Source organism: Ursus maritimus, unplaced genomic scaffold (genome assembly GCF_017311325.1).
Source record: "Ursus maritimus isolate PB19 unplaced genomic scaffold, ASM1731132v1 scaffold_23, whole genome shotgun sequence".
Lineage (NCBI taxonomy): Eukaryota > Metazoa > Chordata > Mammalia > Carnivora > Ursidae > Ursus > Ursus maritimus.
In genome coordinates, this window is record NW_024424786.1 from 30,389,987 (window position 1) to 30,409,994 (window position 20,008).

The 20,008-nt window shown below is 38.9% G+C and overlaps 1 protein-coding gene across 1 annotated transcript in view; it reads left to right on the plus strand.

Annotated features, from left to right (window-relative positions):
- Positions 1 to 3,990: 3,990 nt before the first annotated feature.
- Positions 3,991 to 20,008, plus strand: part of CUNH11orf49 (chromosome unknown C11orf49 homolog) — a 180,743-nt gene continuing 164,725 nt past the window's right edge. The window contains exon 1 of the mRNA XM_008701011.2: positions 3,991 to 4,194. Coding sequence (XP_008699233.1) covers positions 4,149 to 4,194 — 46 coding nt within the window. The 5' untranslated portion in view covers positions 3,991 to 4,148. The remainder of the gene's footprint in view (positions 4,195 to 20,008) is intronic.

A 20,008-nucleotide genomic window follows, 5' to 3' on the forward strand; every position in this document is an offset into this window, starting at 1 on the left:
TTAACAGGCCTTTATTCTGTTAGGCACTAGAAATTTAAAGATGAATGACTGCTGTCTCTGCCTTCAAGGAACTCACAATCTAGTAGGAGAGTTCAAAGAATTTTTTTAATGACATAAATACTTATCAACGTGCATACTCGAGGACAGAGGAAGGCAGAACTAATTTTTGTGGGCTACCAAGAAGGATCAGAAAATCTGTTTCCCTTTCAAACTATATGAAAGTATAATTCCCAACTCTTTCTACAGCATTTGAAAATATAATATAACAAGAAGGTACAAGTCTGTAATCACCTTTGAGCTCTCATTCAATTTAAGCCATGCCCTCTTAACGACTTTCTTGTAATGCATTAGTTATTTTTAACTGTCTGAGAGTTTGTGAACATTTCTTTTTTCTTTGCAAATTCTCCCAAATCTCCGGGTTGTTGGCCTGCAGCGGTTGAAAATGACTTGTCTGTAGATAGCATTTTTCACTTTAAACATGTTAAGCCCATACACTGGCATCACACTTAGTGTCTGCTTTGCTTTCATGGAAGATGAGTCTTTTAAGAAGAGCCCAGGAGCTCAGCCTGAATTTCATGACCTGCATTTCTTAGTAGCTTCTTTGCCTTTAGCATCTTTTCTGCTTGATGAGTCAATAAAAGCTTGTCCTAGTTTCTTGAACCTATTTTGTAGCAATAATTCAGCCCGCATTTTTTCTTTCCTTATTGTTTCCTTGAAGTTTAAAACTATTTAGTACCTTCACGTTTGCTTTCCTGGAGCTAGACAATTCCAGGGAGAAATTTCTTCCCTATAAGTCTCTTCATAGGTCCTTTGCAGAGCCAGAGATGTCTATCAATTTTCTCCTTATAATTAGGAATTATAATGTGATAAACTGACATCTCCATATATCCTCTCTCTCTTTTTTTTTTTTTTTAAGATTTTTTATTTATTTATTTGGCAGATATAGAGCAGCCAGTGAGAGAGGGAGCACAAGCAGGGGGAGTGGGAGAGGAAGAAGCAGGCTTCTAGTGGAGAAGCCTGATGTGGGGCTCAATCCCAGAACGCCTGGGATCACGCCCTGAGCCGAAGGCAGACGCTTAACGACTGCGCCACCCAGGCGCCCCTCCATATATCCTCTCTTGTGGGTGTTTTTCTGATTGCTTTGAGCTTGATGTTTCTGTTCCTTATGTTGTAGTAATGACTTTAACATCTCATGCCTTCCCTATGCTTTGATCAATTTCATATCACTTGCTTATATTCAGGATTGTGACATTTTCTTCTTAGTTGTTTACCTGGATGATTATTTGTTTAGGTAACATTCTCAGAAATATGTTATAACAATTTAAGAATCTGAAAACCTATCTAAATCGAAAGCTGACTTTTTTTTTTCTTTCCTTAACATCCAACAGGGTCACAATTACCCCGGTCTTTAGCAATGCTTGTGTATTTCCACTCTTCTTAAGATCCATGTTGTGTATATTTCACTAAAAAGTTTCCTCTGCCACTGAGGTGTGGCCAAAATCTGTTATCACGTACCCTGCAGCAGAAGAGAAATCTAAAAGTAGCTGTTCCTTCTTGGGAAAAACAAATACTATCTGGAAGGTCGTCACTTCTGCTTTAAAAATATTTTAAAGAGGGGTTCCTGGGTGGCTCAGTCAGTTAAGCATCCAACTCTTGATCTCAGCTCAGGTCTTGAGCTTAGGGTTGTGAGTTTAAACCCTGCGTTGGAATCTATGCTGGCTGGGTGTGGAGACTACTTAAAATATACATATATATTTTAAAGACTTTTAAGTCATTTATTGTTTTCAAGTTATAATACATGCTCATTATAGAAAATTTTGAGAATATATAAAAGTATAAAGAAGAAAAATGTAAACAGTCAGTAATTCCAACACCAGTAAGGCTACCTGTTATTTCTGTGCAACCTCAAATTTTCTTGAAGCCTTAGTCTAGCAACCTCCTACTCTTTTCTTCCTCAATAGACTGAAGACATTAAGAGTGGAAGACTGACTTTAAATATATGGGTCCTTAGGATTTTTATGGAAGGGATGGAGCTGTAGGAAAAAGCTACAAATTGCTCCAGAGATGACATCTTGTTCTTATTTAGCTTTCTTTGAGTCATTAACAGTCGGGCGCCACTGGTGCTGAAACTTATCATTATTATAACCGCAAATGGGTTAATGCCCAAACAAAGCTATATTCTTGGGGCTGGTTCCCAGCTCCACCACACAGATCCCAGCAGCAGCACCCTCCAAGTCCCAGGATAACGCTCCACAAATAAGAGGATGTCAAATGTTCAGCCTGGACTTGAAATTCTCTTCTTTTATCTGGGAGCTTCCAGTTGCAGGCAGGGCAGAGCAAAAGTAAAAATAAATAAATAAAAACCAAGCCAACAAACCCTAAAAAAAGAGGCTGTGTGGTTTAGTGGTCAGACCACTAGCCTGGAGGTTGGGATAGCGGAGATCCAGTTCTAGCTCTCCCACAGATTGGCTGGATGATGCTAGACAAGTCATTTTCCTGACCTGTTCTGTTCCTCAGTTTCCCTGCTTAAAAAAAGGAAGTGCCTTAGAAAGTTTTTATGAGGACAAATAAAATGATCTGCAAATAGCTTAAGGTTGCTTGGAAATAAAATGAAATTGTAGTCTTTCATAATTACTATCCTATTACTTTATTAATAATATAGTAATAAGCCACAGGTGTGAAATTTATGAAACTTCCATACCCTCAAGCTGCACTGGGGTGGGGGTGGGGGGGCGGGCAGGAGATGAGCAGCAATGGAATGGGGTGGGAGGCAAGGGTGGAGAAAGAAAAGGAGGAAAAAAGCAAATATTTTTATCAAATTTGCAGGACTTGACATTAAATACCAAATTAGTAAATTCATTACCTCAAGATAAATGCCTCTCCTAGTTTGGCTCTGTCCCTTTATCCTTACCACATCCAAACTCAGAGTGACTCACGGGAGCCTAGAAATAAGACATATACAATTTTAAGGGAAAGGGAGAATTAGGAGGTTTGAAGCTCCTGCCGGAGAAGACTAAGAATAGACCATGGACACAAAGAGAAGAAGCTCCTCTTTCCCCTTCCTCCCAGCGTAGGTGGTCCACTTGTTTCACAGTCATTCCTCTGATAGCATGACTTTTCTTTCCTTCCTTCCTTCCTTCCTTCCTTCCTTCCTTCCTTCCTTCCTTCCTTCCATTTCTCTTTTTTCCTTCCTGTCTTTCCTCCTTCTTTCTTGTTCTTCCTTTTTCACAAAAATCTCACCTTGTGGGAACTAACTTAAAAAGTGAGGATAGAGTGGCTTTTTCTATTAGGTTGCAACTGTGACAGGAACTACAGATCGCTAACCTGTTGTTGGGAGTGGGGAGAAACAGAAAAACATATCTGGAGATCTGGGAAGTTAAAAACCAATTAATACTCTCCCTTCTTGAAAGACAAGGCATATGAAGGAAAAAATCCATTAATGCCCTCGTTTGTGCACTCCATCCCCTCGAGAGGTGAAGGGTCTTGGTAGGAGAAAAGAAAGACACTTGGGAAGGGTATCAAATAGTAAGGGGCAGGAGTAGAAGGAGGGACTACAGATAAAGAGGACTCTGAGAGGAACCGTCCATGACCTCGTAGAGGATTTAACAACCACCTTCTGCGTGTCCAGCCTGGACATGGGCAGTAAAGACACATCCCTGACCTCCAGGAGCAGCCAAAACATACGCCTGCCTGTGAGAAGCACTTGGTAGCAATTTAAGACAGTAAATAATAAAGAGATAAAAATAGGTCATGGGACATTAAGTGTTCATGGGAATTTAGGGGTGGAAGCTATTGTTGTGAGTTAGGATAACAGCTGTACAAAGTAGGAATCGTAGTTATGAAATTCAGAAATTGCGGCTGCGGAAGGCTGACAGTAATTTTTCGAAATGTGAGGGACTGCAAAGAACGCTCCACCTCGAATTCCTCTCAAACCAACTCCTCGAGAAACCTCCACCGGCCGCCGTGAAGCGACGGCTCCCGGAACCGGTGTGGCCAGCTTGGGGTTGCGATACGGAGACTGTTTGCGTGACACCCCCTCCACCTCCCGCCTCCTCCCGCCGCGTGGTTGCCATGGCAACGGAAGAGAGCCGGCGACCTGGGTTCCGGAAGCCCGAGAGCTAGAGCTTGGAAGCTACCCTGGTCCAAGGATGCTGAGTCCGGAGCGCCTAGCCCTACCGGACTACGAGTATCTGGGTAGGAGTTCCTTCAGCTTCGCAGAAGGAAAAAAGTGCAGACAATTAGGCCCGGGGCTGAGGAGGAGGCGGGGAGGGGGCTGAGCGGGAACGGGGTCGGGGTGGAATAGGGAGAGGCGGGGGCGGGGGGGGGGGCGTTCCGGGGCCTGGACGTGCAAGGCCGAGCCAGGGGGAAAACAGCATTGGGGGGTCAAAGGACGTCTGAAGTGTACGGGCCCAGGCAATGTGGATTGTGTTCAAAGTGGGATAGACTGGAGTTGAGAATTTGGGGGCCCGTTGGGAATATTATAGATCATGCTAGTGGTGGAGTAACCTTGGGACCTGCAGTGCCAAAACAGTCATTCTGTGAACAATCACTTTACCGTTATAGCGGCCGCTAACATTTTTGAGCATTTCTTTTACATTAGGCACAATGCTAAGTATTTTACGTGCATTTAAAAAATTGATCTTCGCAACAGCCCTGGGAAGAAATACTGTGTTTTTCTTCCATTTTGCAGACGGAGAAACTGAGGCTGAAGAGGTGACTTGGATAAATAAGGCCACACAGCTAGAAAATGGTAGAGCTAGAATCAAAGCTAATCTGCCCACTCCAGAGATTGAGCTCTTGACCACTGAGGCAGTAGATGTAGTACTTTATTGAGCACCTTCAAGATGTAGGGCCTTTGCTGGGTGAAAAGAGGATGTGTGTGTGTGTGTGTGTGTGTGTGTGTGCCTACATATATGCACATATATTTAAAAAATCATAGGCTTTAATTTTCTAGAGCAATTTTAAGTCTACATAAAATTGAGCAGATGTCATAGAGCCATTCCCATCTACTCCCCCCCCATTCAGTTTCCCCTATGATTAACATCTGCCATTAATGTAGTACATTTGTTACAATTGATGAATCAATATTGGTACATTCTTAACGAAGGCCATGCTTTACATTAGGGGTCACTCTTTGTGTTGTACAGTTCTATGGGTTTCGACTACTGCATGTCATGTATCTGCCATTATAGTATCATGCAGAGTAGTTTCACTGTCCTAAAAATCCTCTGTGCTCTACCCATTCATCCTTCCTCCTGCCCCCCAACCCTTGGCATCCACTGATCTTTTTTACAGTCTCTGAAGTTTTACTTTTACAGACTGTCATACAGTTGGAGTCATACAGTATGTAACCTTTTCAGACTGGCTTCTCTACTTAGCAGTATGCATTTAAGGCCCTCCATGTCTTTTCCTGGCTCGATAGCTCATTTCTTTTTATCACTGAATAATATTCAACAGTAGAGATGTACTATAAAAATTTTTTAATGAAAAATAATTCTAGTTTAAAATTTTTAATTGGTACTATGGAAATTGGATTAAAAATATAAAGAAGTTTATAGTGAAGTCTCCTCCCAACCCCCCATCTGCCAGTTTTCCTCCACCCTTAGTGCCACAGTAGTAACCACTATTACTGGTTTCCTGTGTATCCTTCCAGATTAGTTTATTATGTACATAAGGGAAAATATAGTGCACGCTTTTCTCATTTGATGGATCTTAGAGTGAGACGACAGTCTTAGAAAGCTTCCTTCTTTAAAAAAAATTTTTTTAGCTACATAGTATTTAAATAATTTAACCAATTCTCTATTGGTAGACAAGTTATTTTTAGCCTTTTGCTTTCACTAAAAATACCCCACTGAATAACCTGCAATTTTGTTCCTTTACTAGTATATCTGCAAAGACAAATTTCACAAAGTAGAATTGGTAGGTCAAGGGAATATGCATTTTAAATATTGCTGGATATTACCAAATACCCTCTGTAGAGGTTGTACCATTTTACACTGCCACCAGCAGTGTGAGACTGCCTGCTTCCCCATAGTCTTTCCAACAAAATATATCACATTTTTGAATGATTTCAACTTGTTAAGTGGCAGTTAGTCCCAGGGTAGATTTAATGTACATTTCTTTTGTGCAATTGAGCATCTTTTTTACCAAGCTTAAGGGCTTTTCAGTTTTCTAAAAATATACATATATATAGAAAGAGGTGTATATATATATATATATATGGATATATATGGATATATATATGGATATATATATATGGATATATATATAGACATATATACACACACACATATATATATGTGTGTATATGTGCATATATGTCCATATATATATAGAGAGAGATTAATTGGCCACATCCATTAATTAGTCAAAAGGGCATGGTTATATCACAGATAATTTTATATCGAGTGAATAATAATAGCAACGTCTAGCAATGCCTAGACGTTTGCAGAAGATTTTGTGTATTTTATTCACCCCATACTCAATGAATCTATAAAATATTTGAAAAGTCTAGTCCATTGTTCAGTCCCTTGGGTGTTTGTTGTTTAAATAATATACCTTAGAGTCTTGGCATATTTAATATACTACTGCTTTGGTGAATAGAAGTTGGTGGTCTCTCCCTAGTGGCTTTTTCAGGAAGACTAATTCAGTGGTAATGCTGATAATGAATCTACAAACAAAATCAGAGTCTCAAGTTGATTCAAAAACTTCAATGTCCACCTAACGTCTGAACCTTGGGCAAGTGCTTCTTCAGGCTCTGTTGCATATTTGAGTCTCTTAACTCCTTTTCCCATTCAGCATCTGGACAGTCATACTGCCCTAAAGCAGGGTCATACTACTCACTGGCTTCCTCACAGTTCATCAAACCATACAACCCTGCCGAAATGCATTTGTCTTTAGCTGAGAACAACCATTACAGTTTGGTCTCTTTTACAGGATGCTGTTCTGAAGTATTCACCCTCAATTTAATGACCATTGAAAACCACTCTTTATAGATTCATTTAATATAATATTTCCTGGTTTTAAAAATTTAAATACCTGTAGAGGGTTTGTCTTTTCTTTTCTTTTTTTTTTTTCTTTTATAAAGTCACTTACATGTATATGTCTAGAGAAGAAAATACATCTAGAGAAAAGAAAATTGCAGAGACAGGAAGGCTCTACATATTCAGTGAAACAGAAAAGCCAAAGCTGAGTACCCCTTGGTACGTGTGTCAGAAGACCTCTTTTTAGTATTATGGTGGAAATTACAGGAATATCTATTCAATGAATATCTATACATTTCCCTTTTTGTCTGCTAGCCAAGCCTTATATTTGCCTTTTTGACTATTAGTGAAGAAAATAATCTTTCATCAGTTGGGTAAACTGACCCATTCCCTTGCTGACTTTGTGGATTAGAAACCTGTAATCATGCTCTGGAATGGCTTAGAATCTTCTGATCATCATTACAGAATCAGCTCAATGATGTTCATGCCTGCAGTCATCAGAATGTAATGCTAGAAAGTGTGTCAATGCCGAGGGCTGAATAGAGAGAGGAGAGTCTGGTAAGGAGATGAAATAAGTATAGAACCCTTGAAAGATTTCCAGCCTTATGAAATCTACTTATTGGAAGCTTCTGCCAGAGGCTGAGGTGTGTTTGTGTATCTGGTTGGGTGTGGAGAGCTCTCTAGAGCCGAAGGGCAGCCTGTTCTGGTCCCAGGTTTGCAAAACACACCACCTACGTGCTGACCTGAGTATAAGCATGAGGGTGTGAGGTTTATTTTTTACTCCACCTAATTTGGCGAGGTGCATGCTTTCACTCACGCTCCAAGTTACCTCTTCTGTTTCCATGGAAACTGCTTATTCTCACTAAGTTTGGTGTTAGGTTGGCATAATAGATAACTCTAGGAAATCAGAGGTGATCATTCTCCTTTGGACGCTATACTTTTAGAGGAATCACAGTAAGTTGGATAGTCTTGTAAAGCTATAGTTTTTAAGCACTTCATATATACTTAGCTCTGTGCCTTATCTGATTTATTCTTCACAACCACCACACAAAGTAGGTATCGTTAGTCTCATTTGGTAGTTATTAATATAATCTCATTTTACAAATAAGGAAACTAAAGCTTAGAAAGGCTAATTAATTTGTACAAAGTCACATAGGTGATGATGCATAGCAAAGCCAGGATTCAAACCCAGGTTTGTCGATTCCATAGCCTGTTTTGCCCTCTCCACCAAAAAGACAAATAGACAAACCAAAATGCTTATTTGCCTGCAAAGAACAGTGATCCTTGCTTCCCTGTTAGAAATGAAGCTCTTAAACAGTTCATTAGTTGCAAATAAGTTTCCTGAGAACAGGAATTGTATTTTACTCATCATTGTAAGCCTGGCTTTCACAACGAAACACTTAATACAAACAGAGATGTTAAAATCGAATGTGAATAATCTCGTTTAAGGGTACCAGGTACCCCAAATGTGAGCAGCTAACAGCAACAATTAAGAATTAGGTACTAAAAAAAGATAATAATAATTAAGCTCTTACTATGTACCAGGTAACGTTTTAAGTGCTTTACATATATTAATGCACATGAAGATAAAATTCTTAAAATATTTTATTTATTAAAAAAATATTTTATTATTTGAGAGAGAGAGAGCACGTGTAAGCAGAGGGAGGAGCAGAGGAAGAGGGACGAGTGGACTCTACACTAAGCATGGAGCCCAACGCGGGGCTCAGTCCCACGACCCAGAGATCACGACCAGAGCTGAAACCAAGAGTCAGATGCTTAACCTACTAAGCCACCCAGGTGCCCCAATAATTTTAATTGTTATCTCCATTTGACAGATGAGGAAACTGCAGCATAAAGATATTTAAAAATGGTTAGTAAGTCAAGGAGGCAGAATTCTAATCCAGCAGTCTGACTCCACAGAGTCCATATTGTAAAACTCCATGCTATAAATACCTTGAGCAACTCCAAAATTGAGGCTCCAACTAGTGCATAGACCTATGCATGAATCCTGTAATAAGTTCAGGTGACTCCTAAGGTTTAATTTAACATTTCTGCCAGGAGGGGGCATTCTAGGAATCAGGATGGATCAGGGAATAGTAAAATTCCAGTTCCCTCTTGCCATTGGACTCATCTCACAGAGGCAGGCAATGAGGAACATAACTTCTAAAAATAAACCATTCGGAAGTTTTATTGATACTAATCTATGTACTTTGGGTAGCTGTGTGATTTTGAAGAAGTTACTTAACCTCTCTGTGCTTTAGTTTCCTTATGGGCAAAATGTGGATAATAATAGTACTTATTCATACATATAAACATTTAGAGCAATGCATGGCTGCTACAGTGTGTCTACATTGTGAAAGGAGAATATAAAGATGAGTTATCTTTGTACTTTGTACAAAGATAAGTTATCTTTGGGGCACCTGGGTGGCTCAGTCATTAAGCTTCTGCCTTCGGCTCAGGGCGTGATCCCAGAGTCCTGGGATTGAGCTCCACATCAGGCTCCTCCACTGGGAGCCTGCTTCTTCCTCTCCCACTCCCCCTGCTTGTGTTCCCTCTCTCACTGGCTGTCTCTCTCTCTGTCAAATAAATAAATAAAATCTTAAAAAAAAATCATTAAAAAAAAAGATAAGTTATCTTTGTACTTTGTACAGATATCTTTTAGAGCACCTGGGGTAGGTGCTCAATAAATATTAACTATTATAACTGTACTTTTTAATTTTTTAATTTTTGTTTTATTTTTTAAGATTTTATTTTTTTGAGAGAGAGAGAGAGAACACAGAGGGAGAGGGAGAGGGAGAAGCAGACTCCCTGCTGAGCAGAGAGCCCAACGCCAGAGCTCCATCCCAGGACCCTGATGTGATCGTGACCTGAGCTGAAGGCAAATGCTTAATGACTGAGCAACCCAGGCTCCCCCCTCTTTTTTTTTTTTTTTTAAGATTATATTTATTGATTTGTGAGAGAGAGAGCACAGAGGGAGTGGGAGAACTTTTTTAAAAAAGTGTATAATGCATCTGTGACAGCCATAAAAATGTTTCTCTCAGTTGTCCTGCTATGGGGAGGGAAGGGGAGGATACTTAACGTACAACTCCAGCTCTGAATCCAACACCTTGTTCACAATGAGGTCACGCTTCCCACGGTTTGCTTCCAGCCAATGGCTGGGTAGGACAGACCCACTTCTATGGAGATACGTGACTGATTCTTTTGATGGTGAGTTTGGCTTGAGGACTCCCATTGCATTGCTGTCTAAATTCTCTCTCTCTCTCTCTCTTTAAAGGGTCAACCCTGCATTGTGGTCTGTCAGCAATCCCAGCCTCCCACAGCTCCCCCCACCCCAACGGTTGCCCTGTGGGTTTTTCCTCCAGTATATCTCTTGCATGTCTGGTCCTGTCTTGGTGTCTGTTTCTCAGAGTATCTGGACTAAGACAACATTCAACAATCACTGATACAGTCCCTTGCAGCCTTGAGGTTAATATAATTTCTTCAAGCCTTGGCAGAAGTTCTGACATAGGACTCTTTCTACGTAGAAGACTCTTAAGTGTTACTAATCCTATTTTTTATATTTGCTGATATCAAAGCACATGATATTTACTTGTCTTACTGCCAGACACTTTTTAAATTGTTTATTTACTTATTTATTTAGTTGCTTTTGGTTGAATCCTGATGAGAAAACTTATTTTTGTTTGAATATAATTAGTGAACCTTCCAAACGCAACTGTATGCTAAGAAACATTGCTGTTTACCTTAAGTACTCTTAGGACTTTAAAGTGCTCGGGTTGTCGCAGAAAAGATATGAAATAAAACATTATAGATGTTACACTGACTTCCTGAATGTTTGGAAACTAGGTTTATAATATATAAAGCTGGTCACTTTAAAATAGTAACGAGCATGTTTACAAGATCATTACTTCTTCCCCCGATTCTCCTTCTTTTCTTTTCTTCCTAATTGTTCCTTCTTTCCTGAATACCGTCTCTTTATATAGCAAGACATGAATATAAAGTGTCCCTCCTGGGAAACTTAATGCCATACATAGGAGATGGGATATATTCACAAATGACAACAACACAAAGTGACCGTGTAGCCAGTGTTGCTATAGAGTGGGTGAACCCGATGCACGCTGCTGTCTTTGTGCTTTCCCAGTCTGGTTGGCAGCTTCTCGGTCACAGGCAGGGCAGCAGTTCCCTAGGCGGCCCAGTTCTGGAATGTGCCTCTAGGAGTTGTTCCTGGAAGTTCGGCCTAGGCTCTGTCTCTTCTGCCTTTCCAAGGATTCTGAAGGCTATTTAATAAATATAATAAATATATTTTTATCGGGGAAAAAAAGAGAGAGCAAGTGATATTTTCACTGGGGAAAAAAGAGCAAGTGAATTCTAAGGCATGTTGTTCTGGACCCTCACCTACCCCCATTTCTCCAAGGTAACTGACTTGTAGGTGATTTCTGTGTTATTCTAGGGTTTTAAAATTGTTCTGTAAATTTTTGACCTCATCATTTACGTATTTAATTAATATTAAAATCTTTCCTCCAACTGCTGTCCAAAAGTTGAGCATCAGTTTTACTCACACAAATACCATGTCTGCTAAATGAGTAATATTAGGAGGCTGAGTCCGTAAAGTTTTAAAAAGTAATAGTAGTAGATCGAAAGAGACAAATGATCCATTAACTTATCTCTAGTTCATCATCCTGTTCATATCCTTCTTAGCTAGCACTTATCACAGTTATCTTATTTATCTATTTGTATACTTGCTTATTGTCTGTTTCTTACGAGAATGTAAGCAATGAAGGCAGGCCTATTCTGTCAGTATTCCCAAAATCTAGCACACTGCTTGACTCAAATTAAGTGCTCGATTGTTAAATGAATGGTCTACTTTAAGTAGCAGAATAATTTTTTTTCTGAAAAAGGGAGAGAAAAATCCAGTTCAACAAATAGCTACTGAATTCTTATTACGGAGAGACGCTAGATTTTTTTTTTTTTTCTCCTTCCACGGATGGAAAAAAAAGGATGACTGATTAAAATCTGCCCTGGATTCCTCTGGTTTTAAACTCTAATTATACCTAAGGATAGTTTCCTGCTTGATGCCATAGTTTCTGCTTTTTTGGCTACATAACAGTAAGATTTAACCCATTTTTTTTTATAAAAGGTATTTTAAGAAGGAAGGACATTTTCTACACTTTCTGGGCATCTCCAGGAGATCCCATCCTATAGTTGGACAGAGTAATATGCTTTGATTAAGACTGGAATTACCCTTGCAAACTAATCTCTGGGTTCTCTGCGTTGGGATTGCCCTTGCACCACTTCCCCAGGGGCCTTAGGAAATAGCTCATTCTATGATTGGAATTTCAAGTCAAAACACATTTATCTGAGCAGAATTTTAATGATTTATCAAAGAGAGGAGGGATTTTCCCAAACACATCTGAACTTACCAAATTACTGATCCCATTAGCTATGTTTTCTCTTAAGCACCTTTCTTTGAACAAAGCAATTACTGCTGAAATCATCAAATGTATTTTTCATAAAAGCTTTTGACTAAGTTTTGTTTGATTAGCAGGAACCTGGTAAAAGTAAATATTGTTTGAGAAGGCACTTTCAGAGCCCTTTCTTTTTCTTCATTGAATTAGCTTTTTAAAAGCGCTATTCTTTGGAGAGTAAGAGCCTTTTTCCAGCTGTCCTATTGTGTAGCTCAAGGTCTTGTTAATACTATTATCTGGCCCTGAGATTACAGGTAATTGTGATAAAACACAAGCTTCAGTTTCTGTAATCTCAGAAATCTGTTTGTGCCCAGGCCTTCATATCAGGTGTTTGTTAAATTCAGACTTCTCTCACCTGGGATAGCCGCGCTGGCCCCCAGTAAACAGAGGTATCTGGCAGGGACAGGTCTGCATTAGGGTATTGCCTTTTCTTTCTTTCTTTCTTTCTTTTTTTTTAATCACGTGGCAGAACTCCTCCTGTGGCCAACTTAACATACAACGCGTGCTAAATAGGAAAATACCATATTTTTAAATAGGCATGTTTGAAACAATAACACTTTTGAACGTGAAATGTACCAAAGGCCACATGTCTTTGGCTTTGCTTGTCAGATGGAGAGGCTGCCAGAACCACTCGGCTCCATGGTTCTCATGCCCCAAAGTCCTGCAAATTGACACGTAAGTAGACAACACACAAAGAAGCTCAGCCCATGAGAAAGTGAGTTTGGGCGCTTGGGCTGGCCTCCTTTCTCTCTGTGTGCAGTTTTTTCCAGCTTCACTTCTTCTGTTCCATCTTAGTTTCTCAGAAAGGAGAGATTAAATGTGTCTGGAATTTCAGCATGTTAACTGCACAGGCAACATGAGGCTAGCACTCACGCCACTGTTCAGCCTGTCATATGGAAGGAATTGCCTTTCAGGGGAGATTATAATTGTGTATGTAGCCACACAAATGCACATTCTGCCTGGAGGAAAATGCAGAGAAGAGGAGGCCTCATGCTGCCACTCAGGTCTCTTTGTAGAGGGCTGCATAAGAAGCCCTCACATGGTGGAGTCAACTCTTTTGGGCTTAATGAGTCATCTTTTTGTGTGATGCCTACTTCAAAAAAAAAAAAAAAAAAAAAGGAAGAAGAAGAAATGCATTTTTCCCAAAGTGGGTTGCTTTTATTGGCCCTGCAGCTTTGTCTAAGAGTTTTGTACATTCCTGATGACATCATTTACAATGCTAGTGCACAGACAGTCAACAAAAAATAATTTAGCTTTCGGGCATTTAGACAAACCTTAAATAGTTCAATTTAGAGAAATGATAATAAGCTTTACAAACAGTGCACACATGAGCTTAAACAACAAGCATGACCCCAATCCTTTTTGGAATGTGATGTGTTGAAGGATGGCTATAGAGAAAACTAGAAGCTTGACACTTTTGAATTATGTGTAGTTCAAACTTGAATCCATGGTCTAGTGTCAGCCCCAAGCAGTATGTTCTAGTTAGTGGATAAAATACAGGCTACCACATGAGTTGGTCATCAAGCTCCTTGAGCCATAGCATCTTACCTATAAGAAAGGAAAAGGTAGTATTACCACCTACCTCACAGGAATGTTAGAAGATTGAGAAGATAAACACGTGGAGCTCTTTATAAGGAAGGTATTTTGTAAATAGAAGATGCTGTTATTATTCTCCTTGATCAAATTTCCCCAACAAAGGGAGCTGATAAAACCTACCTCACAGGGGGCTGAGAGGATGAATTAATTAATATATAACAAGTATCTTAACTATTTAATAAGACCTAAAATGGTCTTTTTTGATAGTCTGTAGTCCACCAAACCTGATATTTAGATGCATGCTTAACTTACAAATTCTTACATGTGCAGTTGGCCTTCTGCCTTGTCTTCAAGGATTGGCATGGTACAGAGTTGTAGATCTATAAGTAGAAGAAAATAGGCTAGGTCTTCAGGGAGAATGGTCCTGCCTTTTTTCTCATCAAGGTTATGCCTATGAATACTCTATGGAGTCTTGCTAATCTTCGTTGCCATGTCTGGGCATAGGGACTGTTTTGACCTTTGCCTTTCCAGCAAATATTTGGTTTCGATTTCATATTTCTAAAGGAGAAATACACTTACAAGGAAAAGAAGTAGTTGATTTGTCTCACCTTGTGAACTTTTTCTTATCATATTTCCTAGTAGTTAAGAGAAAATAATTATTGTTGAAAGACCTGACATCAGGTTCCCCAAGTGGAAAGTTCTTAAACTCAGCTGAGTAATAAAAACAGCTTTGATTGTTATGTTTAGAAAAGGGACACCAAAAAATAATTTATATATATTCTTAAACATTTATTTATTTGCGAGAGAGAGGGAGAGGGAAAGTGGAGTGGGCCGAGGGGCAGAAGGTCAGAGGGAGAGGGAGAGAGAAAGCAGACTCTGTGCTGAGTGCGGATCCTGATGCGGGGCTTGATCCCACGACCCTGAGATCAGACCTGAGCCAAAACCAAGAGTCAGATGCTTAAGCAACTGTGCCATCCAAACACCCCAAGGATTATACTTTTTAATGACAAAGTTATCACTGACATCTCTTCTTCTGTTGTTGGTATTTTTGTAAGATTTGAGACACAAGATTTCCTAGGATGCCTTAGTTGTAGCCATTTGCAGCCAATAGAAAAAGCTAAGGGGAGGGAAGCACTCCAGGATAAACACCTCTTAAACATGTAAGGCAGAAGTTACAAACACCTTATGCCCACATTTCATAGATGAGAAATTAATATAAGGCCCCTGCTAATTGCAAAGAAGCCTGGGAATTGAAGTTCAGCCAGACAATCATGTGCAAGAAGAATAGGAGCACAGATTTGGGGGGATGCAAACAATAATCTGACCTACCTGGTATCTACAGTGGAGATGTCTCTCCCACTGAAAGTGAGGTGTATTGTTGGTAACTAATTACGCTTATTCATAGGTGAAGCATGGATGTACTGGAGGGTTAACTTTTTCTCCCCTATCTCCACCTTTCAGAATCAAAGTGCATCACCATCCCTGTTCTCTACTCATTCTTTTTTTTTTTCTTAATTCTATGTCTCATGTCATTTCTCTTGTATCACCTCTCTTTCCTTTGTAAACATTTCCAACTAATCAGAATAGTCCCTTTCTGCACGTTAGTGAACTCATATAACGTCAGGGTTTTAGTTCTTTATAATTGTGTTGGTTGCTGGGTGTTAGTGGTTACTTTGCTGCCAGGTTTTGTTTTTTTGGTTTTTTTTTTTATTGGGACTTAGAGACCCATTGTAGGAACCTAAATCTTGTCTCTAGAGAGCTCATTTTACAATAAATAAAGATATTGATCTTCCCAGACTGGAGTGATTGGTAAAAGATTTAGGAGAACAAGGAAAAGGTGGTGCCACAGAAACCGGAGGTGGAGTGAGTTTCAATATGGAGGGAGTGTTCAGCGGTATCAGTTGCCTCAGAGAGGTCAAACAAGATAAGAGCTGCAAAGGAGGTTGTTAGTGGCTTTAGGTGAGAAGTTTCATTAGAGTAGTGTGGCAGGATGCCAGATTTTCCTGGACGGAGGAGTATATGGGAAGGGTGAAGGAGTTGGGACAATAGGTAGGCTCAGCATTTTTTTTTCCCCAAAGTTTGGTTGATTGGGGAAGGAAACAGAGAGGGGGTGATAGCAAGAGTAGAGTTTGTTGTTTGTAATTTTTTAGATGAGAGAGACTTGAATATGTGTATAGGCTGAAGGAAAGGTAGCCATTGTAGAAGGAGAGAGGGAAGGTCCAGAAGGAAAGGATGATTAACTGAATATGTTTTCAGAAGAGGTGGAAAGGAATTCTGGGATCAAGGGCAGAGATGCAAGGTTATTTTGGAGGTGGGAACCAGGGCCACATTTATCCGTTAGGCATTATTGGTATTGTACCTAATCTATAAACTGTTTTGAGATCTTTTTTTAAAAAAGATTTTATTTATTTATTTATTTATTTATTTATTTATTTAATGTATTTATTTTATTTTAAAAAGATTTTATTTATTTATTTCATTTTTATTTATTTATTATTTATTTATTATTATTATAATCTATATTATATATATAGAGAGAGACAGCCAGTGAGAGAGGGAACACAAGCAGGGGGAGTGGGAGAGGAAGAAGCAGGCTCCCAGTGGAGCAGGGAGCCCCATGTGGGACTCGATCCCCGGACCCCGGGATCACGCCCTGAGCCGAAGGCAGACGCTTAATGATGGAGCCACCCAGATGCCCCTGTTTTGAGATCTTTGAAAATATTTGAGTCCTAAAAAAATTTATTGATCTTCAAGTATGGATAAATATTTAGTTATATATTTATAAAACATAATACAATGTCATTATTATAATTATTATAGACAAACGTTTTATTATACTTGAAAGCCATTTATAGGTAACATTTTTCTCAGCAGAAATTCCCAGTCGAGGTGGGAATGGTCTTGAGACCATTAAGATCTTCTTAAAATGATCCCCCAAGGATTATTCAGCAAAAAAAAAAGAAGAAAATTCTGTCATTTGCAACAACATGGATCGACCTTGAGGACATTACGCTAAAATAAGGCAGATAGAGAAAGACAAATACCATATGATCTCACTAATATGTGGAATCTAAAAATAAACTGGATTCAATTTATTTTTAACTGAGGGGGGAGAGGGTGAGTAAAATGGTGAAGGTGGGAAAAAGGTACATACTTCCAGTTACACAATAAGTAAGTCTTGGGGATGTAATGTACAACATGGTGAGTATAGGTAATAATACTGTATCGTATATTTAAAAGTTTCTGAGAGAGCTGAAAAGTTGTCATCACAAGAAAAATATTCGTAATTATGTGTGGTGATGTATGTTAACTAGATTATTGTGGTGATCATTTCATAATACATACAAATATCAGATCATTATGCTGTACACCTGAAACTAATATGTTATATGTCACTTATATCTCAATAAAAAGAGAAAGGAAAAAAACCCTGACTCTACAAAGAATGAGAGTATTTGACCAACAGAGTTGGAAAGTAAGGAAGGTGAAGAATTAAGCTTAGAAATAGAGCTGAGGGTGCCCAGGTGGCTCAGTTGGTTGAGTGTCTGCCTTTGGCTTGGGTTGCGATCCCAGAGTCCTGGGATCAAGTCCCACAAAGGGCTCCCTGATCAGTGGGGAGTCTGCTTCTCCCTCTGCCCCTCCCCCCTGCTCATGATCGTCCCCTGCGATAAATAAATAAAATAAAAGTAAAAAAAAGAAATAGAGCTGAAAGTTGATATTCTTTACCTGACCACCTCTTCTTTGTCTTTGAAGTCAGGTTTTCAGGGTTTTGTTCTTAGAGAAACAGAAGTAAAAGACTTAGGACAGCAAAGAAAGTTTGTATTTGTTGCTGTGGGAAAGAAGAAAGGCACAAATACAAGAAATCTGGCAGCATTAAAACATTTGAAGTAAGGACACATAAATTAATCTATTGGGGAAAAAATAAGCAACAAAGAACATTAACAAGAACAAAGTTGGCTATGTAAATTGGTGAAAGAATAAATATAAAAGCATTACAAAGTATGGGGCGCCTGGGTGGCACAGCGGTTAAGCGTCTGCCTTTGGCTCAGGGCGTGATCCCGGCGATCCGGGATCGAGCCCCACATCAGGCTCTTCCGCTATGAGCCTGCTTCTTCCTCTCCCACTCCCCCTGCTTGTGTTCCCTCTCTCGCTGGCTGTCTCTATCTCTGTCGAATAAATAAATAAAATCTTTAAAAAAAAAAAAAAAAGCATTACAAAGTAGTAACTAGATGAAACAAATGAAAAACTATTTTAGGAAAAAAATGTTAGGAAAACAATATGTTACAAATAATGGGCAAGGAGAGGGCAGATCCAAGGAGCACATATATTTTTTTTAATTTAATGTTTTTTTTATTAGCTACAGAATATTATTGGTAAAATAGATCTAAAGAGTTTTAACAAAACAGAGCAGTACCATACCCCCAAAACTTCTCACCTCTAAGCCCCACTCCTCAGAAGAGACTATTTTCAGTTTTTTTCACCATCTCTCTTTTTTCTCCCCCCGTATATTTTTAAATAGCATGTCTAGGCTGCTCTTCTTGATTTTTTCAGTTTTAGAAATGACCTATTGACTTTCTGTGATGGAGTCAGTGCTTTTATATCCCCTAAAACTCCCCTTTCTCCTAGCCTTCTAATAAAATTACGATTTTTGGTCAAGTCAATATTCAGTGTTTATAATGACTATGGAAATGACGTATATATGTGTGCGTGTGTGTCATGTAGTATATATATATACTATGATTACATTTCCCCTTTTTCCATAGTATTTTTTTTCTTTTTCTTGGAGTTGATAATTGCCTTGTTTTTTGTTTGGTTGGTTTTCTATAAATTTGTCTCGAATTTATCCCTAAACTGCAACCAAAAGGTCAGTCTTCTCTCAGTTTATGCAGACACATCAGGTGTTCTCTAAGTTTCAGTTTATTTTCTTCAAGAGAACTCTCCTGGAGCACTCCTTCACCTAAGTAGTCCTACTCCAATCTGGCGTGGTTGCTCTCTAAATCCTCTGTCCTTATCATGTATATTACTTGTCTCTCTCAAGTTATATTCCGTATTTCCTGAAGCCTGTGTTTTCCTTTTTCCTTATACACCCCTTCTTTTTGTTAGGGGGCATCCTCCAGTAGCTTTCTGGAAAGTGTGCATGCAAAATAAAATTTGGGGGATCTGTGTCTATGAAACTGTTTTTATACTACCCTTACATTTGATGGATGGTTTGTGTGGGTATACAATTCTATGTTGGAGAAAATTTTTCCTTAGAATTTTTAAAGCATTTCTCCCTTTTAAGCTTTTATATGATTGTTGAGAAATTTAATGCTGTTTTGATTTGTGATATTTCATAAAGATGTCTATTGCTGCAGATCTTTTGTCATTCATTGTCTTGAGACCCTTTCAGTGTGGAAATTCATGTTTCAGTTCTGAGAAGTTTTATTGAATTATGTGTTTGATATTTTCTCATGTCTGTCTCTGGAACTGTTGTTACTCAGACATTGGACATTATGGATTCATGCTCTAATTTTCCTACCTTTCTTCTTTTCCCTTTTTTTTTTTTTTTTGGTTGTGAATATTTTTGACCTTTCTAATCTTGTTGAATTCTAAAAATATCTACTATCATATTTTAAATTACTTATTTTTTGTTTTCTGAATTCATGAATACAAGATTTTTGTCTTGCCTATCTATTGTGGTATTTTTGTTTGTTTTGGTTGTGTCTGTGTCTCCTGCATTTTTTTCTCCTGAGTTTCTTTTTTTATTTGTTATTACTTTTTTAAGATGTATTTATTTATTTTAGAGAGAGAGCACGAGCAGGAGGAGCAGAGGGAAAGGGAGAGAGAATCACAAACCAAGCACAGAACCTGATGGTGGGGCTCAATCCCATGATCCTGAGGTTACCATCTGAGGCAAAACCAAGAGTTGGATGCCTAACCCAACTGTGCCACCCAGGCACCCCTTATTTGTTAGTTTGGTGTTGTTTTTTTTTTTTAATGTGTTTTTTATGTAAGAAGCTTTCCTTGAGATTTTGGAGCTTTTTGGAT